Source organism: Budorcas taxicolor, chromosome 5 (genome assembly GCF_023091745.1).
Source record: "Budorcas taxicolor isolate Tak-1 chromosome 5, Takin1.1, whole genome shotgun sequence".
Classification (NCBI taxonomy): Eukaryota; Metazoa; Chordata; class Mammalia; order Artiodactyla; family Bovidae; genus Budorcas; species Budorcas taxicolor.
This window is the reverse complement of record NC_068914.1, coordinates 89499440-89521162: the sequence shown is the minus strand read 5'-3', so window position 1 is coordinate 89521162 and position 21723 is coordinate 89499440. Positions and strand designations below refer to the sequence as shown.

At 40.0% G+C, this 21723-nt stretch overlaps 1 protein-coding gene across 1 annotated transcript in view; it reads left to right on the top strand.

The window, feature by feature from the left end:
• The window catches only part of MDM2 (MDM2 proto-oncogene), an 81242-nt gene extending 78797 nt beyond the window's left edge, over window positions 1–2445 (top strand). Inside the window, exon 13 of the mRNA XM_052639444.1 lies at window positions 347–2445. Within this exon, the coding sequence (XP_052495404.1) occupies window positions 347–922 (576 nt within the window). The 3' untranslated portion in view covers window positions 923–2445. The remainder of the gene's footprint in view (window positions 1–346) is intronic.
• The last annotated feature ends 19278 nt before the right edge of the window (window positions 2446–21723 follow it).

The window sequence follows — 21723 nt, the reverse complement described above, 5'->3', positions numbered from 1 at the left end:
CTTGCCTTGGAAATCCCATGGACAGAGGAGCCTGATGGGCAGTAGTCTATGGGGTTGCAGAGTTGGACACGACTGAGCACACACACACTAAATGAACCAACCGAGGTACATGTTAAGGTCATGGTGAATACATTTTTCATTTTATAATTTTTCAGCATAGTTTGGCTGGAAAAAAGGTATTTACAAGATTGTGTTTGAGGAAAGACATTGTTTTATATAAAACATGAAATGCTGAAATTTGAGTTGTATGATAAACATTTTGCCTTAGACATATTGAACAAGTTGTTAGCATTGCTGGATTGGTTATTGAAGAGTTATAGAAGCTAACTCTCTTGTTTTCTTGAAGGACTATTGGAAGTGTACTTCATGCAATGAAATGAATCCTCCCCTTCCACCTCATTGCAACAGATGTTGGGCCCTTCGTGAAAATTGGCTTCCTGAAGATAAAGGAAAAGATAAAGGGAATATGTCTGAGAAAGCCAAACTAGGAGACTTGATGCAAGAAGACGAGGGCTTTGATGTCCCTGACTGTAAGAAATCTACTGTCAGTGATTCCAGAGAATCATGTGTTGAAGAAAATGATGATAAAATCACACAAGCCTCTCTGTCTCAAGAAAGTGAGGACTATTCTCAGCCATCGACTTCTAATAGCATCATTTATAGTAGCCAAGAAGATGTCAAAGAGTTTGAGAGAGAAGAAACACAAGACAAAGAAGAAAGTATGGAGTCTAGTTTTCCCCTTAATGCCATTGAACCTTGTGTGATTTGCCAGGGTCGACCTAAAAATGGTTGCATCGTCCATGGCAAAACAGGACATCTCATGGCATGCTTTACCTGTGCAAAGAAGTTAAAAAAAAGGAATAAGCCCTGTCCAGTATGTAGGCAACCAATTCAAATGATTGTGCTAACTTATTTCCCCTAGTTGAACTACCTGTAAAAACAGAATTATATATTATAGGCCTAAAAATTTAGACCTGAAATTTATTTTTATTTTTTTAGCTGTATTAAAGCAAGATAATACCTTACATGTAGATCTCTCCCAATAGTGATTATTCCTTTTAGGAAAATGCCTATTCTGTTGCTATTTTATATTTGGCTTTCAGTGTAATTTAGATTGGATTTAGTACCTTTCATGTAAAAAAAAAGTTCCTGTGAAAGATTTAATATTTAAATTTTAGATACTCTTTAATGTTCTAATCCTTCATTTTTGTAGTCTTTCAGAGAGACTTAAAGTACAGTAAGCCTCCTACATGTGAAGATTTGCAACCTTTAAGTTGCGAACTTTCAAAGACGCAAACAAGCATTTGCATACTCAGCCACTAAGTTCACGTATCTTTTATACATTGTCACATGCATCCATCCTCTGCAGCCGGTGCTTTTGTATATACTGTACACTACTGTGCAGAGTACAGTGGTACAGTATTTTTTATTTCAAGCTCAGGATGTCCAGAAGCAAGTGTAAAAGCAGGAGGGATATAGCTGTTACTGCTGAGAAGCACCAAGTGAGGAGAAAGAAATGGCAATCCACTCCAGTAATCTTGCCTGGAAAACCCATGGACAGAGGAGTCTGGCAGGCTACAGTCCATGGGGTTGCAAGAGTCAGACATGACTTAGCAACTAGACCATCTACCACTACAAAGTGAATATATGCTTAAAGATAATGTCTGAAAAGGATATTTGTTATATATTACCTAATTTTTTGGTGGGAGGGTGGGAATCAAGGAAGACTAGGGGTTATTTTTTCATCAGCTTCCATTTCATACTTATTTATAATGGCCATTATTTTTACCAATACTGTAAAACTATGAAAATGAATAAAATACTCAAAGTTTCATATAGCCGAAAAAAAAAAAGCAGCAAGTGGTAACTGGGCACGAAAGTGAAAACAGTTGAGAGAGTGGACTGACAAGAGGAAAAATGTAGCTGAAGAACCAAAGAGGTTCACAACACAGGAAATGGCATGGGGATTTTCTTTGAGGAGGCACCTTTCATTGTTGAGACACAGGAGCTAAATGTAGAACAGTACACGAAGCAAGAAGGTCGCAGCAGCCATTCAGAATGCAGTCCAGTGTTACCATGTCATTTTATGATGAGAAAAAACAGCTACCACCCAGACATCCCTGGATCGTTTTTCCAAGAGGGTAGATAGAGTTGAATCTAGTGAGGAACCAGAACCTGTGCCATCAGCGTCAAGCATGAGTGCAATTGCAGCCTGCTTCTGTCCCCGGTTGCTGGCCATCCTTCAGCCCCAACGTCTCCCTCCAGTCAGTAACTCTTCTTGCCTATTCACTTGGTGCCAATGCCTGCGTACCAGCTGAATTGTACTAGTATAATGTACTGCTGTATTTTTTTAAGGTACTGCTCTGTAAGATAAAAAATTTTATTTTTTTGTGGTTTTATGTATTATTTGTGTGAAAAGTATTATAAACCTATTACAGTATAGTACTATGTATCCGATTGTGTTAGTTGGGTACCTAGGCTAACTTGGTTGAACTAAGGAACATACTGGACTTAACAAATGTGCTCTTAGAACAGAACTTGTTTGTATGTAGGGTACTTACTGTACTCTTTCTAGATAAAAGAAATACACATTTCTCATTCTCCAGTCTCTTGGATATTGTCAGGGATAGACTAAACAGATTGTTTTTATACTAGCTGAAAATGTCATAACCTCTCTAAATTGTCCAAAAATTATACATTATTTTAAGAATAACAGAACAGAACATAACATTCTAAAATAACTCTCAAACTGTAGAATAACATCTTGATTTATATTAAATCTTCAACAGAATAGTGAAAGTAACTTTGATTTACAAGGTCCCTGTGTTTTTCTCCTATATATGACAGTTGTACATACTCAAGTGAGGATAATAAAATCAACTGAACTATGATTAAGATAGAACTGAGCGGTAATTTTGTACAGCAAGTTTGTGTGCCAGTTACAGAATATGGTGTTAAACTTTAAAAATAACCCCCTCACACACACACACACATATACAACTTACCCATGTATATAGATAGGTAGGTAATGACTGAATGGATCAGTACTTAGCCAAAGAGTGTTCCTCAGATAGAGTAAAGCTTAATTTGGGGTTTATAATACTTAAGCTAGGGCTAAGTAGAATTGATCTCTGAGGAGAAAAATTATAAACACCGTATAGTCTTCTCCATAGCTGTGAGTTCCACATCCATGAATTTTAGCTTGGTTTGGAAATAGGAAAAAGATACCAGAAAGTTTCAAAAAGAAAACTTGAATTTGTTGTACCGTCTCAACTACATAGCATTTGTGATACATTTGGTGTTCTAAGTAATCTAGAGATTTAATTAAAAGTATATGGTAGGAGAACCGTTGCAAAGTTTATGTGCAGAACTATAGTATTTTATGTAAGGGACTTGAGCATCAGATTTTGGTATCCCAGGGATCAGGGGGAATCTTAAAACCAGTCCCCTATGGATACTGAAGGACAGCTGTACATTTAGAATGTAACTCAATGATTATGCTCCTTACAAAACATTGAAATTGCTCCAAATAATTTCATTCAACATACACATGGATTACTAATGCAGTCTTGATTGTCTAAATATTTTGATGTAGCATATGTATTTATTGATTTACAAATAAAAGATGTACTGAGTGCTTAAGAATTGTTTAAAAAAATGTGGCTATTGGATCCTATAAGCAGTTTTCCCAGAATGAGTTTTTTACTCCAGTTTTATTGAGATTTAATAGACATACAGTACTCTGCTGTAAGATGTTATAGCATAATGATTTGACTTATTAATAACTAAATGATTATTTCAGTAAGTTTAGTGAACAGCCATTAGATAAATTATAATGATAGAAAACTTTTGTGATGAGAACTCAGGGTTTATTCTCTTTAATGTAGAACGTACAGCAGTGTTAATTACATTTATCATGTTGTACATTATATCTTTAGTACTTACAACTGGAAGTTTGTACCTTTTTACTGCCTTCATCCATTTCCCCTCCCCTAACTCCCCACCTGATAACCACAAATCTTTCTCTGTTTATTTGGGTTTTTTGGGAACTATAAAGACCTACAATACTGTGTTCCTGTTACACAACAAAGTCATGTGGTATTCTATAATTTTCAAACGAATACAATGTCTCATGTACTGTACAGAGATGTTACATAGTTATTGCCTGTTAATCATACACTGTACCTTTCACACCTGAGTCATTTACTTTGCAACTAAGTATTTGTACCTGTTAATCTCCTTCACTTATTTCTTTCCTCCTTTGATCTCTGTGGCAACCACCACTTTCTGATGTTGTGTTCGTGTTTTAGATTCCACATATAGTGAAAGCATGCACGTACTTCACTTGGCATAATACCCTCTAGGTCCATCCATATTCTTGCAAATGGCAAGATCTTGTTTATGGCTAGTCTTGTGCAGCGTGTACACTACATCTCTGCATCTTTACTCTCTGTGCATTGATGGGTGCTTGGGTTGCTTTCATATCTTTGCTGCTGTAAATAGTGCTGCAAACATTGAAGCGCATGTAGATTTTTAAATGGGTGCTTTTGGCTTTTCAAGGTCTATGCCTGGAGTGGAGTTGCTGGATGATATGGTAGCTCTGTTTTTCCACCTTATTTGCTGTCTCGATAATAGCCATTCTGATAGGTGTGAGGTGAGATCTCATTGAGACTTTGATTTTCATTTCCCTGGTTAGTGATGTTGAGCATCTTTTCATGTCCTTGTTGGCCATCTGTATGTCGTTTTTGGAGAAACATCTGTTCAGATCCTCTGCCCAGTTTTCAGTAGGCTTGTTTTTATTGAACTTAATCTATTTTGAATTTATTTTTGCGAATGGTGTGAGAGAGTAGGCCAGTTTCTTTTGCATGTAGTTGTCCAGATTTCCTAACACTGCTTTTTCAGAATACTTTATTTTTGGTTGTGCTGGTCTTGGTTGCTGCACATGGGCTTTCTCTAGTTGTGGTGAGAGGAGACTGCTCTGTAGTTACAGTGCGAGGGCTTCTCGTTGCAGTGGCTTCTCTTGTTGCTGAGCGCTGGCTCTAGGGCTCGAAGGCTCAGTAGTTGGTGGCATATGAGCTTAGTTGCCTCGCAGCATGTGGGAATCTTCCTGGACCAGGGACTGGACTGGTGTCCCTTGCGTTGCAAGGCAGATTCTTAAGCACTAGACCACCAAGGAATCCCCCAACACCCCTTATTGAAGTGGTTGTGTTTTTCTCATTGTATATCCTTGCCACTTTGTCATAGGTTAAGTGACGATAAGTGTGGGTTTATTTCTGGACTCTGTATTCTGTTCCATTGACCTATGTGTCTGTTTTTGTGCCAGTATTATCCTGTTATGATGACTATAGCATTATAGTATGGTTTGAACCAGGGAGTGTGAGGCCCTCAGCTTGCTTGTTTTTCCTCAAGACTTTTGGCTGTTCAGGGCATGTGTGTTCTCAGTGAAAAATACCATTTTGGCTGTTCAGGGTGTCTGTGTGTGTGTGTGTGTTCTCAATGAAAAATACCATTGTGTGTGTGTGTGTTTTCTCATACAAGTTGTTTAATTAGCTGTAGTTCTGTGAAAAATACCATTAATATTTTAATAAGGATTGAATTGATCTGTAGAGTTCCTTGAGTAGTATATAGTCGTTTTAAGAAATCCTTCCAGTCCGTGAACACTATATGTCTTTCCATTTATCTATATCATCTTCAGTTTCTTTTATTGATGTCCTGTAGTTTCTCAGTACAGGTCTTTAACCTCCTTAGTTACCTTAGTCTTAAATATTTTATTCCTTTTGATGCAGTTCTAAATGGGATTATTTCTTAATTTCTCTTTCTGATGGTTTGTTGTTAGTGTATATAAATGCAACAGGTGTCTGTATGTTGATTTTTGTCTCTGGCAGCTTTACCAAATTCATTGAGCTATAGTAATTTCTGTTGGCATCTTGAGACTTTTCTTTGGTGTGCTGTGCGACTTGCAGGATCTTTGTTCCCTGACCAGAAATCCAACCCAGGGCCACCAAATCCTCACCACTAGATCACCACTAGGGAATTCCCAGGATTTTCTATGTATAGTATCATGTTATCTGTAAGCAGTGACGGTTTACTTTTTTGCAATTTGGATTCTCTTTTTCCTACCTGATGGCTACGACTAGGACTTCCAGTGATAATCTTGAATGAAAGTGGCAGGAGTGGACATCACTGTCTTGTTTGTAATGTTAGAGAAGATGCTTTTGCCTTTTCACCATTGAGTATGATGTTAGCTGTGGGCTTGTCATTTATGGCCTTATATAGTTTTGAGGTATGTTTCCTCTATACCACTTTGTTGAGTTTCTATCATAAATGGATGTTGAATTTTGTCATATTTTTCTACATCTGTTGAGATGATCATATGATTTTTGTTCTTCAGTTTGTTAATGTGTATCCCTTTGATTAATTTGTAGGTATTAGTCCATCCCTGGGATAAATGACATTTGATCTTGGTGTATGATCCTTTTAATGAATTGTTGAATTCTGTTTGCTAATATTTTAAGAATTTTTGCATGTGTGTTCATCAGTGATACTGACCTGTAAATTTCTTTTTTAGTGTTATCTTCATTTGGTTTTTGTAGCAGGATGATACTGGTCTTGTAGAGTGAGTTGAGGAAATGTTACTTCCTCTACAGTTTTTTGGAAATAGTTTGAGAAGAATAGGTGTTAACTCTTCTCTGGAGGATAGAATTCACCTGTGAAGCAGTCTGGTCCTGAACTCTGTTTTCTGAAAGTTGTTTTATTACTGATTCAGTGTTATTCCTGGTAATTGGTTTGTTCACATTTTTATTTGTTCTTAGTTCAGTCTGAGGACATTGTACATTTCTAGGAATTTATCGTTTCTTTGAGGTTGTCCATTTATCAGCATATAATTGTTGTAATCTCTTATGATCCTTTTTGTAATTCCGTGGTGTCAATTGTAACTTTCCCCTTTTCATTTCTGATTTTATTGATTTGGGCTCTCTCTCGTTGAGACTGGTTAATCAATTTTATCTTTTCAGAGAACCAGCTCTTAGTTTCCTTAATCTCTTGTTTTTTAAATCTCTGTCTCTTATTTCTGCTCTAATCTTTTAATTCCTTTCCTTCTGCTCACTTTGGGTTTTATTTGTTCTTCCTTTTCTAGTTCTTTTAGGTGTAAGAATAGGTTGTTTATTTGAGGTTTTTCCTTTCCTGAGATGGGCTTGTAGCACTGTAAACTTCCACTAGGACTGCTTTGGCTGCATCACACAGATTTTGGATTGTTATGTTTTTGTTTTCATTTCCGGGTATTTTTAAGTTCCTTTTTTTGTTGATAATCTTCAGTGATCCATTGATTAGTAGCATGTTGTTTAGCATCATATTTACATTTAATGTGATTAGATAGGTACTTATGGCCATTTTGTTAATAGTTTTGGAATGTTTGTGTGTTGTGTTTTTTTTTTTTTGCAGTTTTTTTCTCCCTTGTATGTATTTTCTAGTCTCGTAACATTGTAGTCAGAAGATGATATGATTTCAGTTTTGTTAAATTTATGGAAACTTGTTTTGTGCTGTGGAAAATCGCTAGACCATTCAGGTATGACCTAAATCAAATCCCTTATGATTATACAGTGGAAGTGAGAAATAGATTTAAGGGCCTAGATCTGATAGATACAGTGCCTGATGAACTGTGGAATGAGGTTCGTGACATTGTACAGGAGACAGGGATCAAGACCATCCTCATGGAAATGCAAAAAAGCAAAATGGCTGTCTGGGGAGGCCTTACAAATAGCTGTGAAAAGAAGCGAAGTGAAAAGCAAAGGAGAAAAGGAAAGATATAAGCATCTAAATGCAGAGTTCCAAAGAATAGCAAGAAGAGAGAAGATCAATGCACTACAGTGCTTCAGCGATCAATGCAAAGAAATAGAGGAAAAGAGTAAAATGGGAAAGACTAGAGATCTCTTCAAGAAAATTAGAGATACCAAGGGAATATTTCATGCAAAGATGGGCTCGATGAAGGACAGAAATGGTATGGACCTAACAGAATCAGAAGATATTAAGAAGAGGTAGCAAGAATACACAGAAGAATTGTACAAAAAAGATGTTCATGACCTGGATAATCATGATGGTGTGATCACTCATCTAGAGCCAGACATCCTGGAATGTGAAGTCAAGTGGGCCTTAGAAAGCATCACTACGAACAAAGCTAGTGGAGGTGATGGAATTCCAGTTCAGCTATTTCAAATCCTGAAAGATAATGCTGTCAAAGTGCAGATTTGGAAAACAGCAGTGGCCACAGGACTGGAAAAGGTCAGTTTTCATTCCCATCCTAAAGAAAGGCAATGCCAAAGAATGCTCAAACTACTGCACAATTGCACTCATCTCACATGCTAGTAAAGTAATGCTCAAAATTCTCCAAGCCAGGCTTCAGCAATACGTGAACCATGAACTTCCAGATGTTCAAGCTGCTTTTAGAAAAGGCAGAGGAACCAGAGATCAAATTGCCAACATCCGCTGGATCATGGAAAAAGCAAGAGAATTCCAGAAAAACATCTATTTCTGATTTATTGACTATGCCAAAGCCTTTGACTGTGGATCACAATAAACTGTGGAAAATTTCTGAAAGAGATGGGAATACCAGACCACTTGACCTGCCTCTTGAGAAACCTGTATTCAGGTTAGGAAGCAACAGTTAGAACTGAACATGGAACAACAGACTGGTTCCAAATAGGAAAAGGAGTACGTCAAGGCTGTATATTGTCACCCTGCTTATTTAACTTCTATGCAGAGTACATCATGAGAAACGCTGGACTGGAAGAAACAAGCTGGCATCAAGACTGCCGGGAGAAATATCAATCACCTCAGATACGCAGATGACCTCTTAATCTTCTACCCCTATCTTGTCCTCCCTCCTCCTTTTCCCCTCGCCCCTCTGGTAAACACTAGCTTGTTTTCTATATGTTTCTTTTTGTTATATTCACAAGTTTTATTTTTTAAACTCCCCTTATAAGTGATAGCATACATTATTTTGGCTTTTTTCTGACTTTCTTTACTAAACATAACATGGTTCATGTCTATTCATGTTGTTGCAAACAGCAGTTTCATTCTCTTACAGCTGAGTGGTATCCCGCTGTGTGTGTGTGTGTGTGTACACACCATATCTTACCTGTTCATTTGTCGATGGACACCTGGGTTGCTTCCATACCTTGGCTATTGTAATAATGCTGCTGTGAACATGGATGTCCTCATTTCTTTTTGTTTGCTTGCTCTTTTCACATTCAGCTCCAGTGAGTCCCGCTGCTGTCTTCTAGCTTGTGGATCCATTCCTCTGTATTGTCTAATCTACTATTGATTCCTTCTAGTGTATTTTTTATTTCAGTTACTATATTCTTCGTCTCTGGCTCCTCTTTATAGTTTATCATGCTTTGTTAAAACTCTCTTAACATTTTGCTCTGTTCACCCACAGCACTTTGTCTCAGGTGCGGAACATCATTGTGATCATTGCCTGGTGACTAGGGCTGTATGCCATAGAGGCGTCCCCTATTTGTGCCTGAACTCTTCTGTTGTGGTGGGCTGATTACTGTGGGCTGTCTGATGGATGTGGCTGGCCCAAGCTCGGTTGGTTTCCAGGCCTTGCCTTGTGCAGAGGCTGCCATTTGCTGGTGGGCGGGGCTGGATTACAAGGCTGCTGGCTGTGGAGCTTTAGGGGATCCTGGACTCCAGCTAGTCCACCGGTGGGGTGAGTCAAGTGGTGTGGGGGGTTGTGGGGAATGACGGGGTAAATGTGTCCCAGGTCTAATGTTGGCTTGCTTGTGGGCGGGGCCAGTTGCTGACATAGCTGGCTGCCAGGTCTGAGGTGTAGTGTTGGCTCACTGGTGAATGAGTGGGCAGCTGGCTAAGGGTTACCAGGTGTCTTGGAGTTGGTGTCTGCCTGCTGGTGGGTGGGACTGGGGCTTCTTGGGGCTGGTGGTGTCTTGCAGGGAGACAGTGCTGGAGCTAATGCCAACTCACTGGTGGGCAGAACTGGGTTCTCAGGTCTCTGGCTGCAAGGCCGCGAAAGTCCTAGAGCTGGTAGTGTTCTGCTGGTAGGTGGGACTGTATCCTGGACCAGCTGACTGAGGGTCCCAAGGTGTCCCAGAGCTGGTTTTAGCCTGCTGCTGTGCAGGCTTGGGCCCAAGGAGTCCTGTGGCAGGTACAGGCCTATTGGTAGGTGGGCTGGATCTTGATACGGTAGGGCGCAGGGCTGAAGTAGATCTGGTGTCTGCTTGCTGGTGGGCAGGGCCAAGGCCCAGGGTGTCTTGGGGTTAATGCTTATTCACTGGGAGGTAGATCCAGCCCCTGAGGTCTTTAGCCCAGGGTCCTGGAGATCCCAGAGCTGATGTTTTGTCCTGCTGGTGTGTGGAGTGGTGCCCATAGAATCCTGGCTCTACCTGCTGATGGGTGAGCTTTGTCCTGTGAGTAGTGCCCATTGGTGGACCCAGCCAGGGTCTGAGCCCTCTGATAGAGATAGCCAGGTCCTGGGTTGACTATGGGCTCGGGATCATAAGGCAGCAGGCCTGTTGGTGGTGGGACTGTTTCTCCACCTGGTTAGTTGCTTGGCCTGGGCATCCCAATACTGATGCCAACAGGCTGGTGGGAGGGGCTGGATCCTGAAGCTAATAAGCTGGAGAGAGGACTCCAAAATGGCACTTGCCAGCACCAGTGTTCATGTGATAGAACAAGCTCCCAAAGATAGTTGTGCCAGTGTCTGTGTCCCCAGGACAAGCTGCAGTTGCCTCCTGCCTCACCAGGAAACTCCCAAGATCAGATGGTGGATCTGACTCAGGCTCCTTTCAAATTGCTGCTTCTGGCCAGTCCTGGAGTAGTGAGGGCTTGTGTGCATCTTTAAGAGTGGGGGTCTCTGTTTCCCACAGTCCTTTGGCTCTCCCAGAAGTAAGCCCTATTGGTCTTTAAAGCCAGATGTTCTAAGGGCCCATCCTGGTGCAGGATTCTCTGGGCTGGGGAGCCCATTGTGGGGCTTGGACCACTCACTCCATGGGAGAACCTCTGCAACTTTAAGTATCCTCCCATTTGTGGGTCATTCACCTGGGGGTATGAGTTTTAGCTATATCGCATCACCTGCCCTCTTACATGTCTTGTTACAGTTCCTTTTCTGGATCTTTGATTGAAGATATTTGCTGCTAGTCTTCCAGCTTTTCTCATCAGTAGTTTCCCTGTTGTAATTTTGGTGTGCCTGTGGGAGGAGGTGAGCTCAGGGTCTTCCTATCTGTGGCTATTTTGGCCACATCTCCATTATAATGAGTTTTGTTAAAAATTATATTTGAATATCATTTATTTGGGTAATCAAAGGCACTAGTGTAAGTATGCTGCTGCTTTTAGAATGGCCATGCCTGCCCACTATGGAAGTACACATACATGGGCAGCGTGACCCAGCTGGGAGCTTGTAAGGCATGGAATAAGACCAACTTGAGAATAATGACACAATTTAGTAGGGCCACGAAATGCTGTTGTCTCCCTATCTTGTTCACTTTTGTTACCATACAGCAGGCTGGCTTAAGTAGTTTCTCAGCAAGTGGTAATTCTGAACAGTCTGAAAGGGATGTAGCTAGGGCATGGATGGGACTAGGATTAGCTACCCTGTCACTTGTCAGCATGAAAGGCACTGTTGTAATCGCATGTGACTTCTCTGTGTTGTCTGTGAACCTAAATTCCATGAGGCCAAGAATGTCTTCTTGACTGGGATATACATACAGGTGCTTAATAGGAGTTGATATTGAATAAGTCTAAGCACTGGGACATGAGTCTTGAGCTGGCTTTAAAGCAGGAGATTGGGGGTCCCAAAGCCAAACCAAGGTTAGCTGTTGGCGTAACTTAGTTTGGGTTTTTAACTTTGTTCAGTTGGTAAGTCTGATCTTTTATTTTTCATTGTTCAGTCGCTAAGGTACTTATTCAGGGTTGATTTCCTTTAGGATTGACTGGTTTGATCTCCTTGCTGTCCATGGGACTCTCAAGAGTTCTCCAGCACCACAATTTGAAAGCATTAGTTCTTTGGCGCTCAGCCTTCTTTATGGTCCAACTCTCACATCCATACATGACTATTGGAAAAACCATGTTCTTCAACTGCTAAGTTGTATCCAACTCTTTGTGACCCCATGACATGCAGCACTCCAGGCTTTTCTGTCCATCACTATCTCCTTGAGATTCCTCAAACTCATGTACATTGAGTCAGTGATGACATCTAACCATTTCATCCTCTGTCACTCCCTTCTCTTGCCCTCGATTTTTCCCAGGATCAGGGTCTTTTCAGTTAGTCAACTCTATGCATCAGGTGGCCAAAGTATTGAAGCTTCAGTTCAGTCACTCAGCCGTGTCCGACTCTTTGCAACCCCATGGCCTGCAGCACTCCAGGCCTCCCTGTCCATTACCAACTCCCGGAGTTTACCCAAACTCATGTCCATTGAGTCAGTGATGCCAGCCAACCATCTCATCCTGTGTCATCGCCTTCTCCTCCTGCTTTCAAGCATCTATCTTTTCCAGCATCAGAGTCTTTTCCAATGAGTCAAGTCTTCGCATCAGGTGGCCAAAGTATTGTAGTTTCAGCTTCAACATCAGTCCTTCCAATGAACACTCAGGACTGATCTTTAGGATGGACTGGTTTGATCTTGCAGTCCAAGGGACTCTCAAGAGTCTTCTCCAACACCACAGTTCAAAAGTGTCAATTCTTCAGTGCTCAGCTTTCTTTATAGTCCATAATTACTGGAAAAACCATAGCCTTTACTAGGTGGACCTTTGTTGGCAAAGTATAATGTCTCTGCTTTTTAATATGCTGTCTAGTTTGGTCATAACTTTCCTTCCAAGTAGTAAGCATCTTTTAATTTCATGACTGCAGTTACCATCTGCAGTGATTTTGGAGCCCCCCAAAATAAAGTCAGCCACCGTTTCCACTGTTTTCCCATCTATTTGCCATGAATTGATGGGATCGGATGCCATGATCTTAGTTTTCTGAATGTTGAGTTTTAAGCCAACTTTTTCACTCTCCTCTTTCACTTTCATCAAGAGGCTTTTTAGTTCCTCTTCACTTTCTGCCATAAGGGTGGTGTCATCTGCATATCTGAGGTTATTGATATTGGCAATCTGAAGGGCATGTCCCTGCTAGTTAGGGCCTGACAAAATGTGGTCCACTGGAGAAGGGAATGGCAAACCACTTCAGTATTCTTGCTTTGAGAACCCCACAAACAGGATGAAAAGGAAAAACCATGGCTTTGGTTTACATATAGACCTTTGTTGGGAAATTGATGTCTCTGCTTTTTAATAAGCTATCTACGTTTGTCATAGATTTTCTTCCAAGGAGCAAATGTCTTTTAATTTCATGGCTGCAGTCACTGTCCACAGTGATTTTAGAACCCAAGAAAATAAACTCTGTCACTGTTTCCACTTTTTCAGCCCTTCTATTTGCCATGAAGTGATGGGACTGAATGCCATGATCATTGTTTTTTGATTGTTGTTTTAAGCCAGCTTTTTCACTCTCCTCTTTCACCATCAAGAGGCTCTTTAATTTCTCTTTGGTTTCTGCCATTAAGGTGGTGTCATCTGCATATCTGAGGTTACTGATATTTCTCCTGGCAATCTTGATTCCAGCTTGTGCTTCATCCAGCCCAGCGTTTCTCATGATGTACTCTGCATATAAGTTAAATAAGCGGGATGACAATATACAGCTTTGCATTCCTTTCCCAATTCTGAACCAGTCCATTCCATGTCCAGTTCTAACTGTTGCTTCTTGACCTGCATACATGTTTCTCAGGAGACAGGTCAGGTGGTCTGGTATTCCCATCTCTAAGAATTTTCCAGTTTGTTGTGATCCACACAGTTAAAGGCTTTCGCATAGTCAATGAAGCAGAAGTAGATTTTTGGGGAAATTCCCTTGCTTTTTCTGTGATCCAGCAGATGTTGGCAATTTGATCTCTGGTTGCCCTGCCTTTTCTAAATCCAACGTGTATATCTGAAAGTTCTTGGTTGGGGTAGTGTAGAAACCTAGCTTCAAGGATTTTGAGCATTACTTTGCTAGCATGTGAAATGAATTAATTGTATGGTAGTTTGAACATTCTTCGGCATTGCCTTTCTATGGGATTGGAATGAAAACTTAACTGTCCTGTGGCCACTGCTGTGTTTTCCAAATTTGCTGACATATTGAGTACATCTCTAACAGCATCATCTTTTAGGATTTTAAGTAGCTCAGCTGAAATTCTATCACCTCCACTAGCTTTGTTCATAGTAATGCTTCCTAAGACCCACTTGACTTCACACTCCAGGATGTCTGGCTCTAGGTGAGTACTTTTAATAAATGTTTTAAAGCTACTGATTAGATCTGTAGGTTCATGACAGTAACTGCAAATATTCATTGTATTGTGAAAAGGTGATAGTTGCATTTTCTGGTTATTTGGATTCTGAATTGTGTTTTTTGATTTAGTTTACTAAATTTTTTTATTTGATTTACTAAAAAAATTAGTAATACTTATTTACAAAAATTATATTTTAGTAATTTGTTTAAAAACTGGTTTAAAAGTTTGTGGCCATATTGTCTATCACACAGCTGGTTTTCTATAATATAGGGAATTTTTGACATTTACAAATACTGCTTTAAAAAGATAAATATCTGAAAGCACCAGCACATTTAGAAGTTGCTCAGAAGTGTTTAATATAATGGCAAATTATATAATGAACTATTAACAGGAACTAGCAAAGGAAAACAGAAAATAGAACAAGGGCAGTGTGAAGTGACAAGCAATTGTGAGAGTCCCCGTGTGGTTAGTAGTTTGTATGAAATGCATGTGAAATTATATATTAATATATTGTTACAAATTATTATTTTGGATAAAAGCACCATCATTGATTGTTTTTAGGAGCGTGGTGATCCGAAAACATCCTTGAATTCTTACCATTCTCTTCTAGAACTCTCCTTTTAAATTTCCTGTTTTAAAAAATTGATAGATATTACCTTCTCTCTCTCTCTCAGCATGGCTTACAAAGTCTTAGTTCCTCCACCGGGGATGGAACCTGGGTCCATGGCAGTGAAAGCAGGGAGTCTTAACCACTGGACCACCAGGGAGTTCCCAATGTTGCCCTCTTATCCTTGTTTCAGTCCTACAGATCTGCCTTCAGAATACAACTATTTAGATATTTACCCAACTACTTAAGGTCAGCTTATCAAAATATCTTTCATATTCCAAATTTCAAAATGTCAACCTTTTCAGAAGATTTTTTTACTATCATGTTAGGTGAATTTCATTTATTTCTCAGTTAAGTTTCAGTATTTTTATATGCTTATTTTTGGTTCACACCTTCCCAGGCCACATCCTGTACTAGGCCTTCCTCTAAGATCACAGTAACATCTGCCTAGATTGACCTTACCACATTAAAAAAAAATTCATTTATAGATAATTTACAGATATCTTCATGTCACTTCCCTGATTTAAATATTGGAAAAAAAACCCTTCAGTAATTTTCCTGCTTGTTGGACGTTATCTCAGATTTTGCCCAGTCATTCTAGACTTGTAGAGCTCTCTATGAAAGCTTTCTTTTCACCTCTCTCTCTCTCAGGTTTCTTGCTGCAGCAAAGCTCATTTGCCTCCTGAGTTTCTCATGACTTCATTTTCATCCTAGTGGGGCGGGACAGGCTAAATTCAGATAGCAGATCTGGTACTTACTTGCCTTAGTGGCCTTAGAATTCAGTTCAGTTCAGTTCAGTCCAGTCGCTCAGTCATGTCCAACTCTTTGCGACCCCATGGACTGCAGCATGCCAGGCCTCCCTGTCCATCACCAACTCATGTCCATCGAGTCGGTGATCCCATCCAGCCATCTCATCCTCTGTCGTCCCCTTCTCCTCCTGCCTCCAATCCCTGCCAGCATCAGAGTCTTTTCCAATGAATCAACTCTTCGCACAAGGTGGCCAAAGTACTGGAGTTTCAGCTTTAGCATCATTCTTTCCAAAGAACACCCAAGACTGATCTTTAGAATGGACTGGTTGGATCTCCTTGCAGTCCAAGGGACTCTCAAGAGTCTTCTCCAACACCACACTTCAAAAGCATCAATTCTTCGGCGCTCAGCCTTCTTCACAGTCCCAACTCTCACATCCATATGTGACCACTGGAAAAACCATAGCCTTGACTAGATGGACCTTTGTTGGCAAAGTAATGTCTGCTTTTGAATATGCTATCTAGGTTGGTCATAACTTTCCTTCTAAGGAGTAAGCATCTTTTAATTAGAATTAGAGACAATAAATACACAAATCCTGGAATGGAGTCTGGCCAGTGGGAGGGACTTCTTTTAATCATATTCTCCTTGCATCCATTATGACCACAAGTCCACTGATCTAGATTTGAACTCAACTCGCCCCCATTTTTTCACCTGTGTTGCCTGAGTACTCTACTCACATTTACATTCACTGTCTTGCTGCTTTGTATCTTCTCTCCACAGCAGATTATAACATCATTTTGAGTTTTCTTCTAACCCCAGGGGCCTCATGTCCTGTATCCTGTGCACAGTAGGCATTCAGTAAAGGATATTGCTTGGCAGGGAAATCAGCTGTGCAGCTTTCTCAAATTTACAAGAGGAAAAGACAGTTGTTATTGTCCATGCAATAAATTATTACTTAAATGACGAGAAACATTCTAATGAAGGTGATCTTAAAAAGTTGATATAGTGTCAGATGTGTAATAGAATAACTTTCCCAGTTAAAAACAGAGCATCTCTCTGTATTAATACTTTTTTCACCTTTTCTCACAATCGTTTATTTTTTTTTCCTAAGAGACATGTGAGAAAACCAAATCTCTGTAATTAATTCCTTTAACCACCAGATGCAAGCACCGCATTGGGCATTCTCAGAAGGCATCACTAATGGTAGGTAGACTCCTAACAGTATGCACAGAATACTCCCACAAGACAGATTGCCGGACTAGAAAGCAAAGAAATAATACAAATTCTATTACACATAAATCCTTCACTAGTCATCCTTAAGGGTTTCCTGAGATAAATACTGTATGTAATAATACTATGCTTTCATGTTGAAGAACATATCCTTAACTTGATCAATTAGAAAAAAATTTAACCTAAGTTAAATCAACTATTACTTTCATATAAGCTCTGGAAATCTCCATGAATATGTAAGAATGTGTAGCAGTTGTATAAGCTGGTGTTCTGAAATTTGAGGTTCCATTCTTTAAATCAGTCGTATTTCTTTCCCTGGTGGCTCAGACAGTAAAGAATCTGCCTACAATGTGGGAGACCTGGGTTCAGTCCCTGGATGGGGAAGATCCCCTGGGGAAGGGAATGGCTATCCACTCCAGTATTCTTGCCTGGAGAATTGCATGGACAGAGGAGCCTGGTGGGCAACAGTCCATGGGATTGCAAAGAGTTGAACACAACTGAGTGACTAACACTTCTTTCATTACAAAAGTAGCAAGTGGAAAATTTCAAAAATGAAGGAGGAAAAACAAACACATACTACCATCCCCAAATGTGGACTAATGCATTAGTTAGTTACTTTTGGCTGTGCTGGATCTTGGTTGCTGTGCTCAGAATTTCTGTAGTTGCAGCGGGTGGGTGCCGCTCTCTAGTTGCAGTGCTCAGGCTGCTGCTCATTGCAGTGGCTTCTCTCGTTGCGGAGCACAGGCTCTAGGGCGTGCAGGCTTCAGGAGTTTCGGCTCCTGGGCTCTCGAGCCCAGGCTCAATAGTTGTGGCACACAGCCTTGGTTGCTCCACAGCATGTGGGATCTTCCCGAATCAGGGATGGAGCCCTGCATCGGCAGGCAGACGCCACCACTGAGACTCCAGAAAAACCCCCTGGACTAATCCTTTTTAGAATTTACCTTCTTTAACTTTTTTCCTCTATGTCTATTGTTTTAAAACTTATTTAAAAATTGTATTTTGCTTTGGAAGGTGTAATGGGAGTAAAGAATGCTATAAGGAGCTGCAAATTTAAGTATCAAAATCCAGGGACTTCTGGGGGTCCAGTGTTTAAGACTCTACACTTTCACTGCAGGGGGTGTGGGTTCAATCCCTGGTTGGGTAACTATGATCTCACCTTGGTTGTGATGCAGCCAGAATTTTTTTTTTTTTTTTTTAAGTATCAAAGTCTAGGTAAGATATACCAGGAAACTGCTAAAGGCATGTCTATATAATGAAGTCACTCAGTTGTGTCTGACTCTTTGTGACCCCATGGACTGTAGCCCACCAGGCTTCTCCATCCATGGAATTTTCCAGGCAAGAGTACTGGAGTGGGTTGCCATTTCCTTCTCCAGAGGATCTTCCTGACCCAGGGATTGAACCCAGGTCTCCCGTGTTGCAGGCAGCCACTTTACCAGCTGAGCCACCAGGGAAGCTCTTTCCTTTTCCTTTCCTTCTGAAAATAGAAAAACTGTCCCCAATTTATTTTTAAAATGAGACACATCACTTTTAAATAATTGGTACCTATAAATTAGTTCCTCCTCAGTCTTGTCTCATTTAAACTATTATTTGTTTAGCATGTTTCAGGGGGCATATAGACACGTCCAACTTCTCTGCCCTATGACTAGAAATTCAATGTTAAGAGGTTGCATCAATGAAGGAATGAGGGTTAGGGCTATTAGTTTTCTAACTTCTAGAAGAGGCAAATTCTTTTTCTGTTTCAAAAGCACTTTGAAATCAATAAGACATTATTTAGGACTAAAGGCCCTTCCCTATATCAGCATTTCCCAAAATATGTTTGGAAATCTGGATAAGTCAGTTCTAAGAGATGGCACTAGCCTAAATTATTCAAGCAAAGGTTCCATGGCTGAGTCTGTTGGAGGAATCCACTTTTTTCCTGCATGATTTCTCAGACCCTTTACTACATTAATGTGCATTGGGAATTTTCCAAAGATTTTTTTGTGCATGTAGTATGTTTTTTGTCTGATTTTTTTGTGTGTGTTTGATTTTTTGTGTCACTAGGCATACTTTTCATCCATTATCCGACCCATGCACAAACTAATTTGGATGAATATATGTCATGTAAGCTCTCCTGGAAGGGCTATCTAGGCTTTGAAGAGTTATTGCAATATTATTGCCACATAAAAGGTCATTAGATTTGGTCTTTCCCAGGCTTTGTTTGATGACAATCAGTTCTTTCTGGTATGTGGACTTTGTACACTGGTGTAAGTATGTGGTTTCAAAGTAACATAATGGAAAGAAGCAGCACTCATTGTTTATAGGAATATTAATTCTTTATTGAGAATCAGAAATATTCTGATTTTTACTGAATTCAGAGGTAGTCATGACCCCTACCCAACAAGACTTTATAGTCTTAGACAATTTGTATGTTTTCTTAATTATAGTACAAAAGAAAGTCACTGCGAAAACTTGTAAAATCATCTTATGCAATATCTATAAAAGGCTATGGAGTAGTTCATATGCTAAAGTATGATAAAACAATTTATGGTCAATACAGTACAATGCCTACTTATCAGTGATATAATGTAAACGTCTGTAATGAAGTTAGACGTCTCCCCAAATTTCTGCTTTAGGTGCTGTGAACTTTTTTCTCTTGAACCAAAATTTTCTCCCCTTCCACCCAGTCTAAATCAGTCATAAAATAGGCATCAACTGTATTATCACTGTGTAGAATAAGAACCAAATTTCTCAATAAGCAACTTTCCCTGTTACAGTGAGACAGTATGCTATGTTCATTTTTCTATATTCCCTAGGAAAAGATATTTTGTTTCCAGATCGTATAGAACTTTCAATTTAAAATAAGAACTAAAGCAACTCACTTTCCATGAGGAATACACAGCAGTCAGAAATCTGCTTGCTACAGTTGCTATATTTTTCTGTTTGATAACCGCCCGACCCCTTTAACCTAATTTGTATATATAATGTTTTAAGAATAGCAGTTTGCTGGAGCATTTAGTTCATTTATTCAGTTCTCACCGTGTGCTAGGATTTGAGAATAAATAAATTTTCCAAACAAATTAAGTAGACCCTGGTCTCAAAGACCTCACACCAGAGAAAATCAGCCATGGAAGCAGATCATAATACAGTGTGGTAAGTCCCATAACAGAAGTAACCTGTGTGATTTGGGGAGCAGAGAGGCAGGGCCCTCAGATCAACGGGTGGCGGTGGGTGGGTGGGTGGGTGGGGGGGACGTGCGGCGCAATGAAACTGAGAAGTGAAATGGGACAACGGGCAGCAAAGGTTTCCCAAGGGAATTGAAACCTGAACTGAGGTTTCCTTTTTTTTTTTTTAAAGGGAATCATCGATCTTTTACAGACTAGTCTTTATTTCTGTCACAGTTTCACATCAGCAAGTAAGAAAGATGTAATTTACATCTTTTAATTTAGCATGTATGCCTTGAAACCTTCACTTTGTAGAGTACATTATCACAAAGCACCTTATGAAACATTATTTTAATATATAATAGTTACTGTCTTTATACATAAAATCTACCATTTTAACCAGTTTGAGTATATAATTCAATGGCATTAAATACTTTACAACGTTGTACACCCATCATCACTATTTTCAGAACTTCCTTACCTTAAACAGAAACTCTGCACCCAATAGACAGCCTTAACTGAGTTTTAAAGGTGGAGTGGGAAAGAAAATGTAGCGGGTCAGAATGGCACTGCCAGACACACGGAACACACACGGCATGTTATGTGTGTAGGAACTACATGCGGTTGATTGCTGATTGTTTTAAATAGACCCCTTTCCCTAGTGCTACATGGAGGTTGCATCTGAAGAGGAGAAGGCTGGGAGCAAGGGGCCAGTAAAGCTGTTGCTGTGGCGCAGGTGAGTTATGATGGCCTAAACCTGGCGGGGTTAGTAGCCATGAAGAGAATGTAGAATCAGCCAACACAATCAACCGTCTTTATTGCTATTTGAAATCTTTGCTATTTGATAACATATGAAAGGAATGATTTCATATTTGAATTTGAATAATAATAATTTGAATCCTTTAAAATTCCTTTCATATTGTTATTTGATAACAATCTTTGTTATTTGTTATTGTAAATGAAAGTCAGGGACTGACTGAATAGAGGGGATGAAGGAGCAGGAGGAGGTATTAAGAGGGACTTCCAGGTTTTTAGTTTGGTGCTATCAGTAACTGAGACAGAGAATGCAGGGGGGAAAGCAGCTCTGGGGAGAAAAGTATGTACAATTTTTCAACATAATGAATTTGAGGTATCTATGGGTCACATCCAGGTAGATGTGTCCAGTGGGCAGTCAGACCTGAATCTGAAGTCTGGCATTTGGGGGTCATCAGCATACCTGAGGACTGTGGCATCTGGTTTCAGAAAGGCAGGGACCCTTACTTAACCTATTATTTTGGGGGCTCTGTAGACAAATTTGTCATCCCATCAGGTCTGTATTTTCTTGGGCTTCTGGGACATGGTTGCCTATTTTCTCTTACATTTCCTTAGAACGTTGGCAGAACTTAATATTCCCAGTCCTATGTCATTTCTCCCTGTACTGAAAATTATATGTGGCACCATCTCTTCACACGGAGCACATGTGGCAAGGCCTTGCATGTGTTAGCAGTATGCTATATGCTCACTCAGCTGTGTCCCACGCTGCAACCCTTTGCACTGTAGCCCCGCCAGGCTCCTCTGTCCATGGGATTTTTCAGGCGAGAATACTGGAGTGGATTGCCATTTCCTCCTCCAGGGGATCTTCCCAACCCATGTATGTAATAGGTAATCAATAAATATTCATCTTCATTGCTTATATTCAAATGGCTGTCTGTAT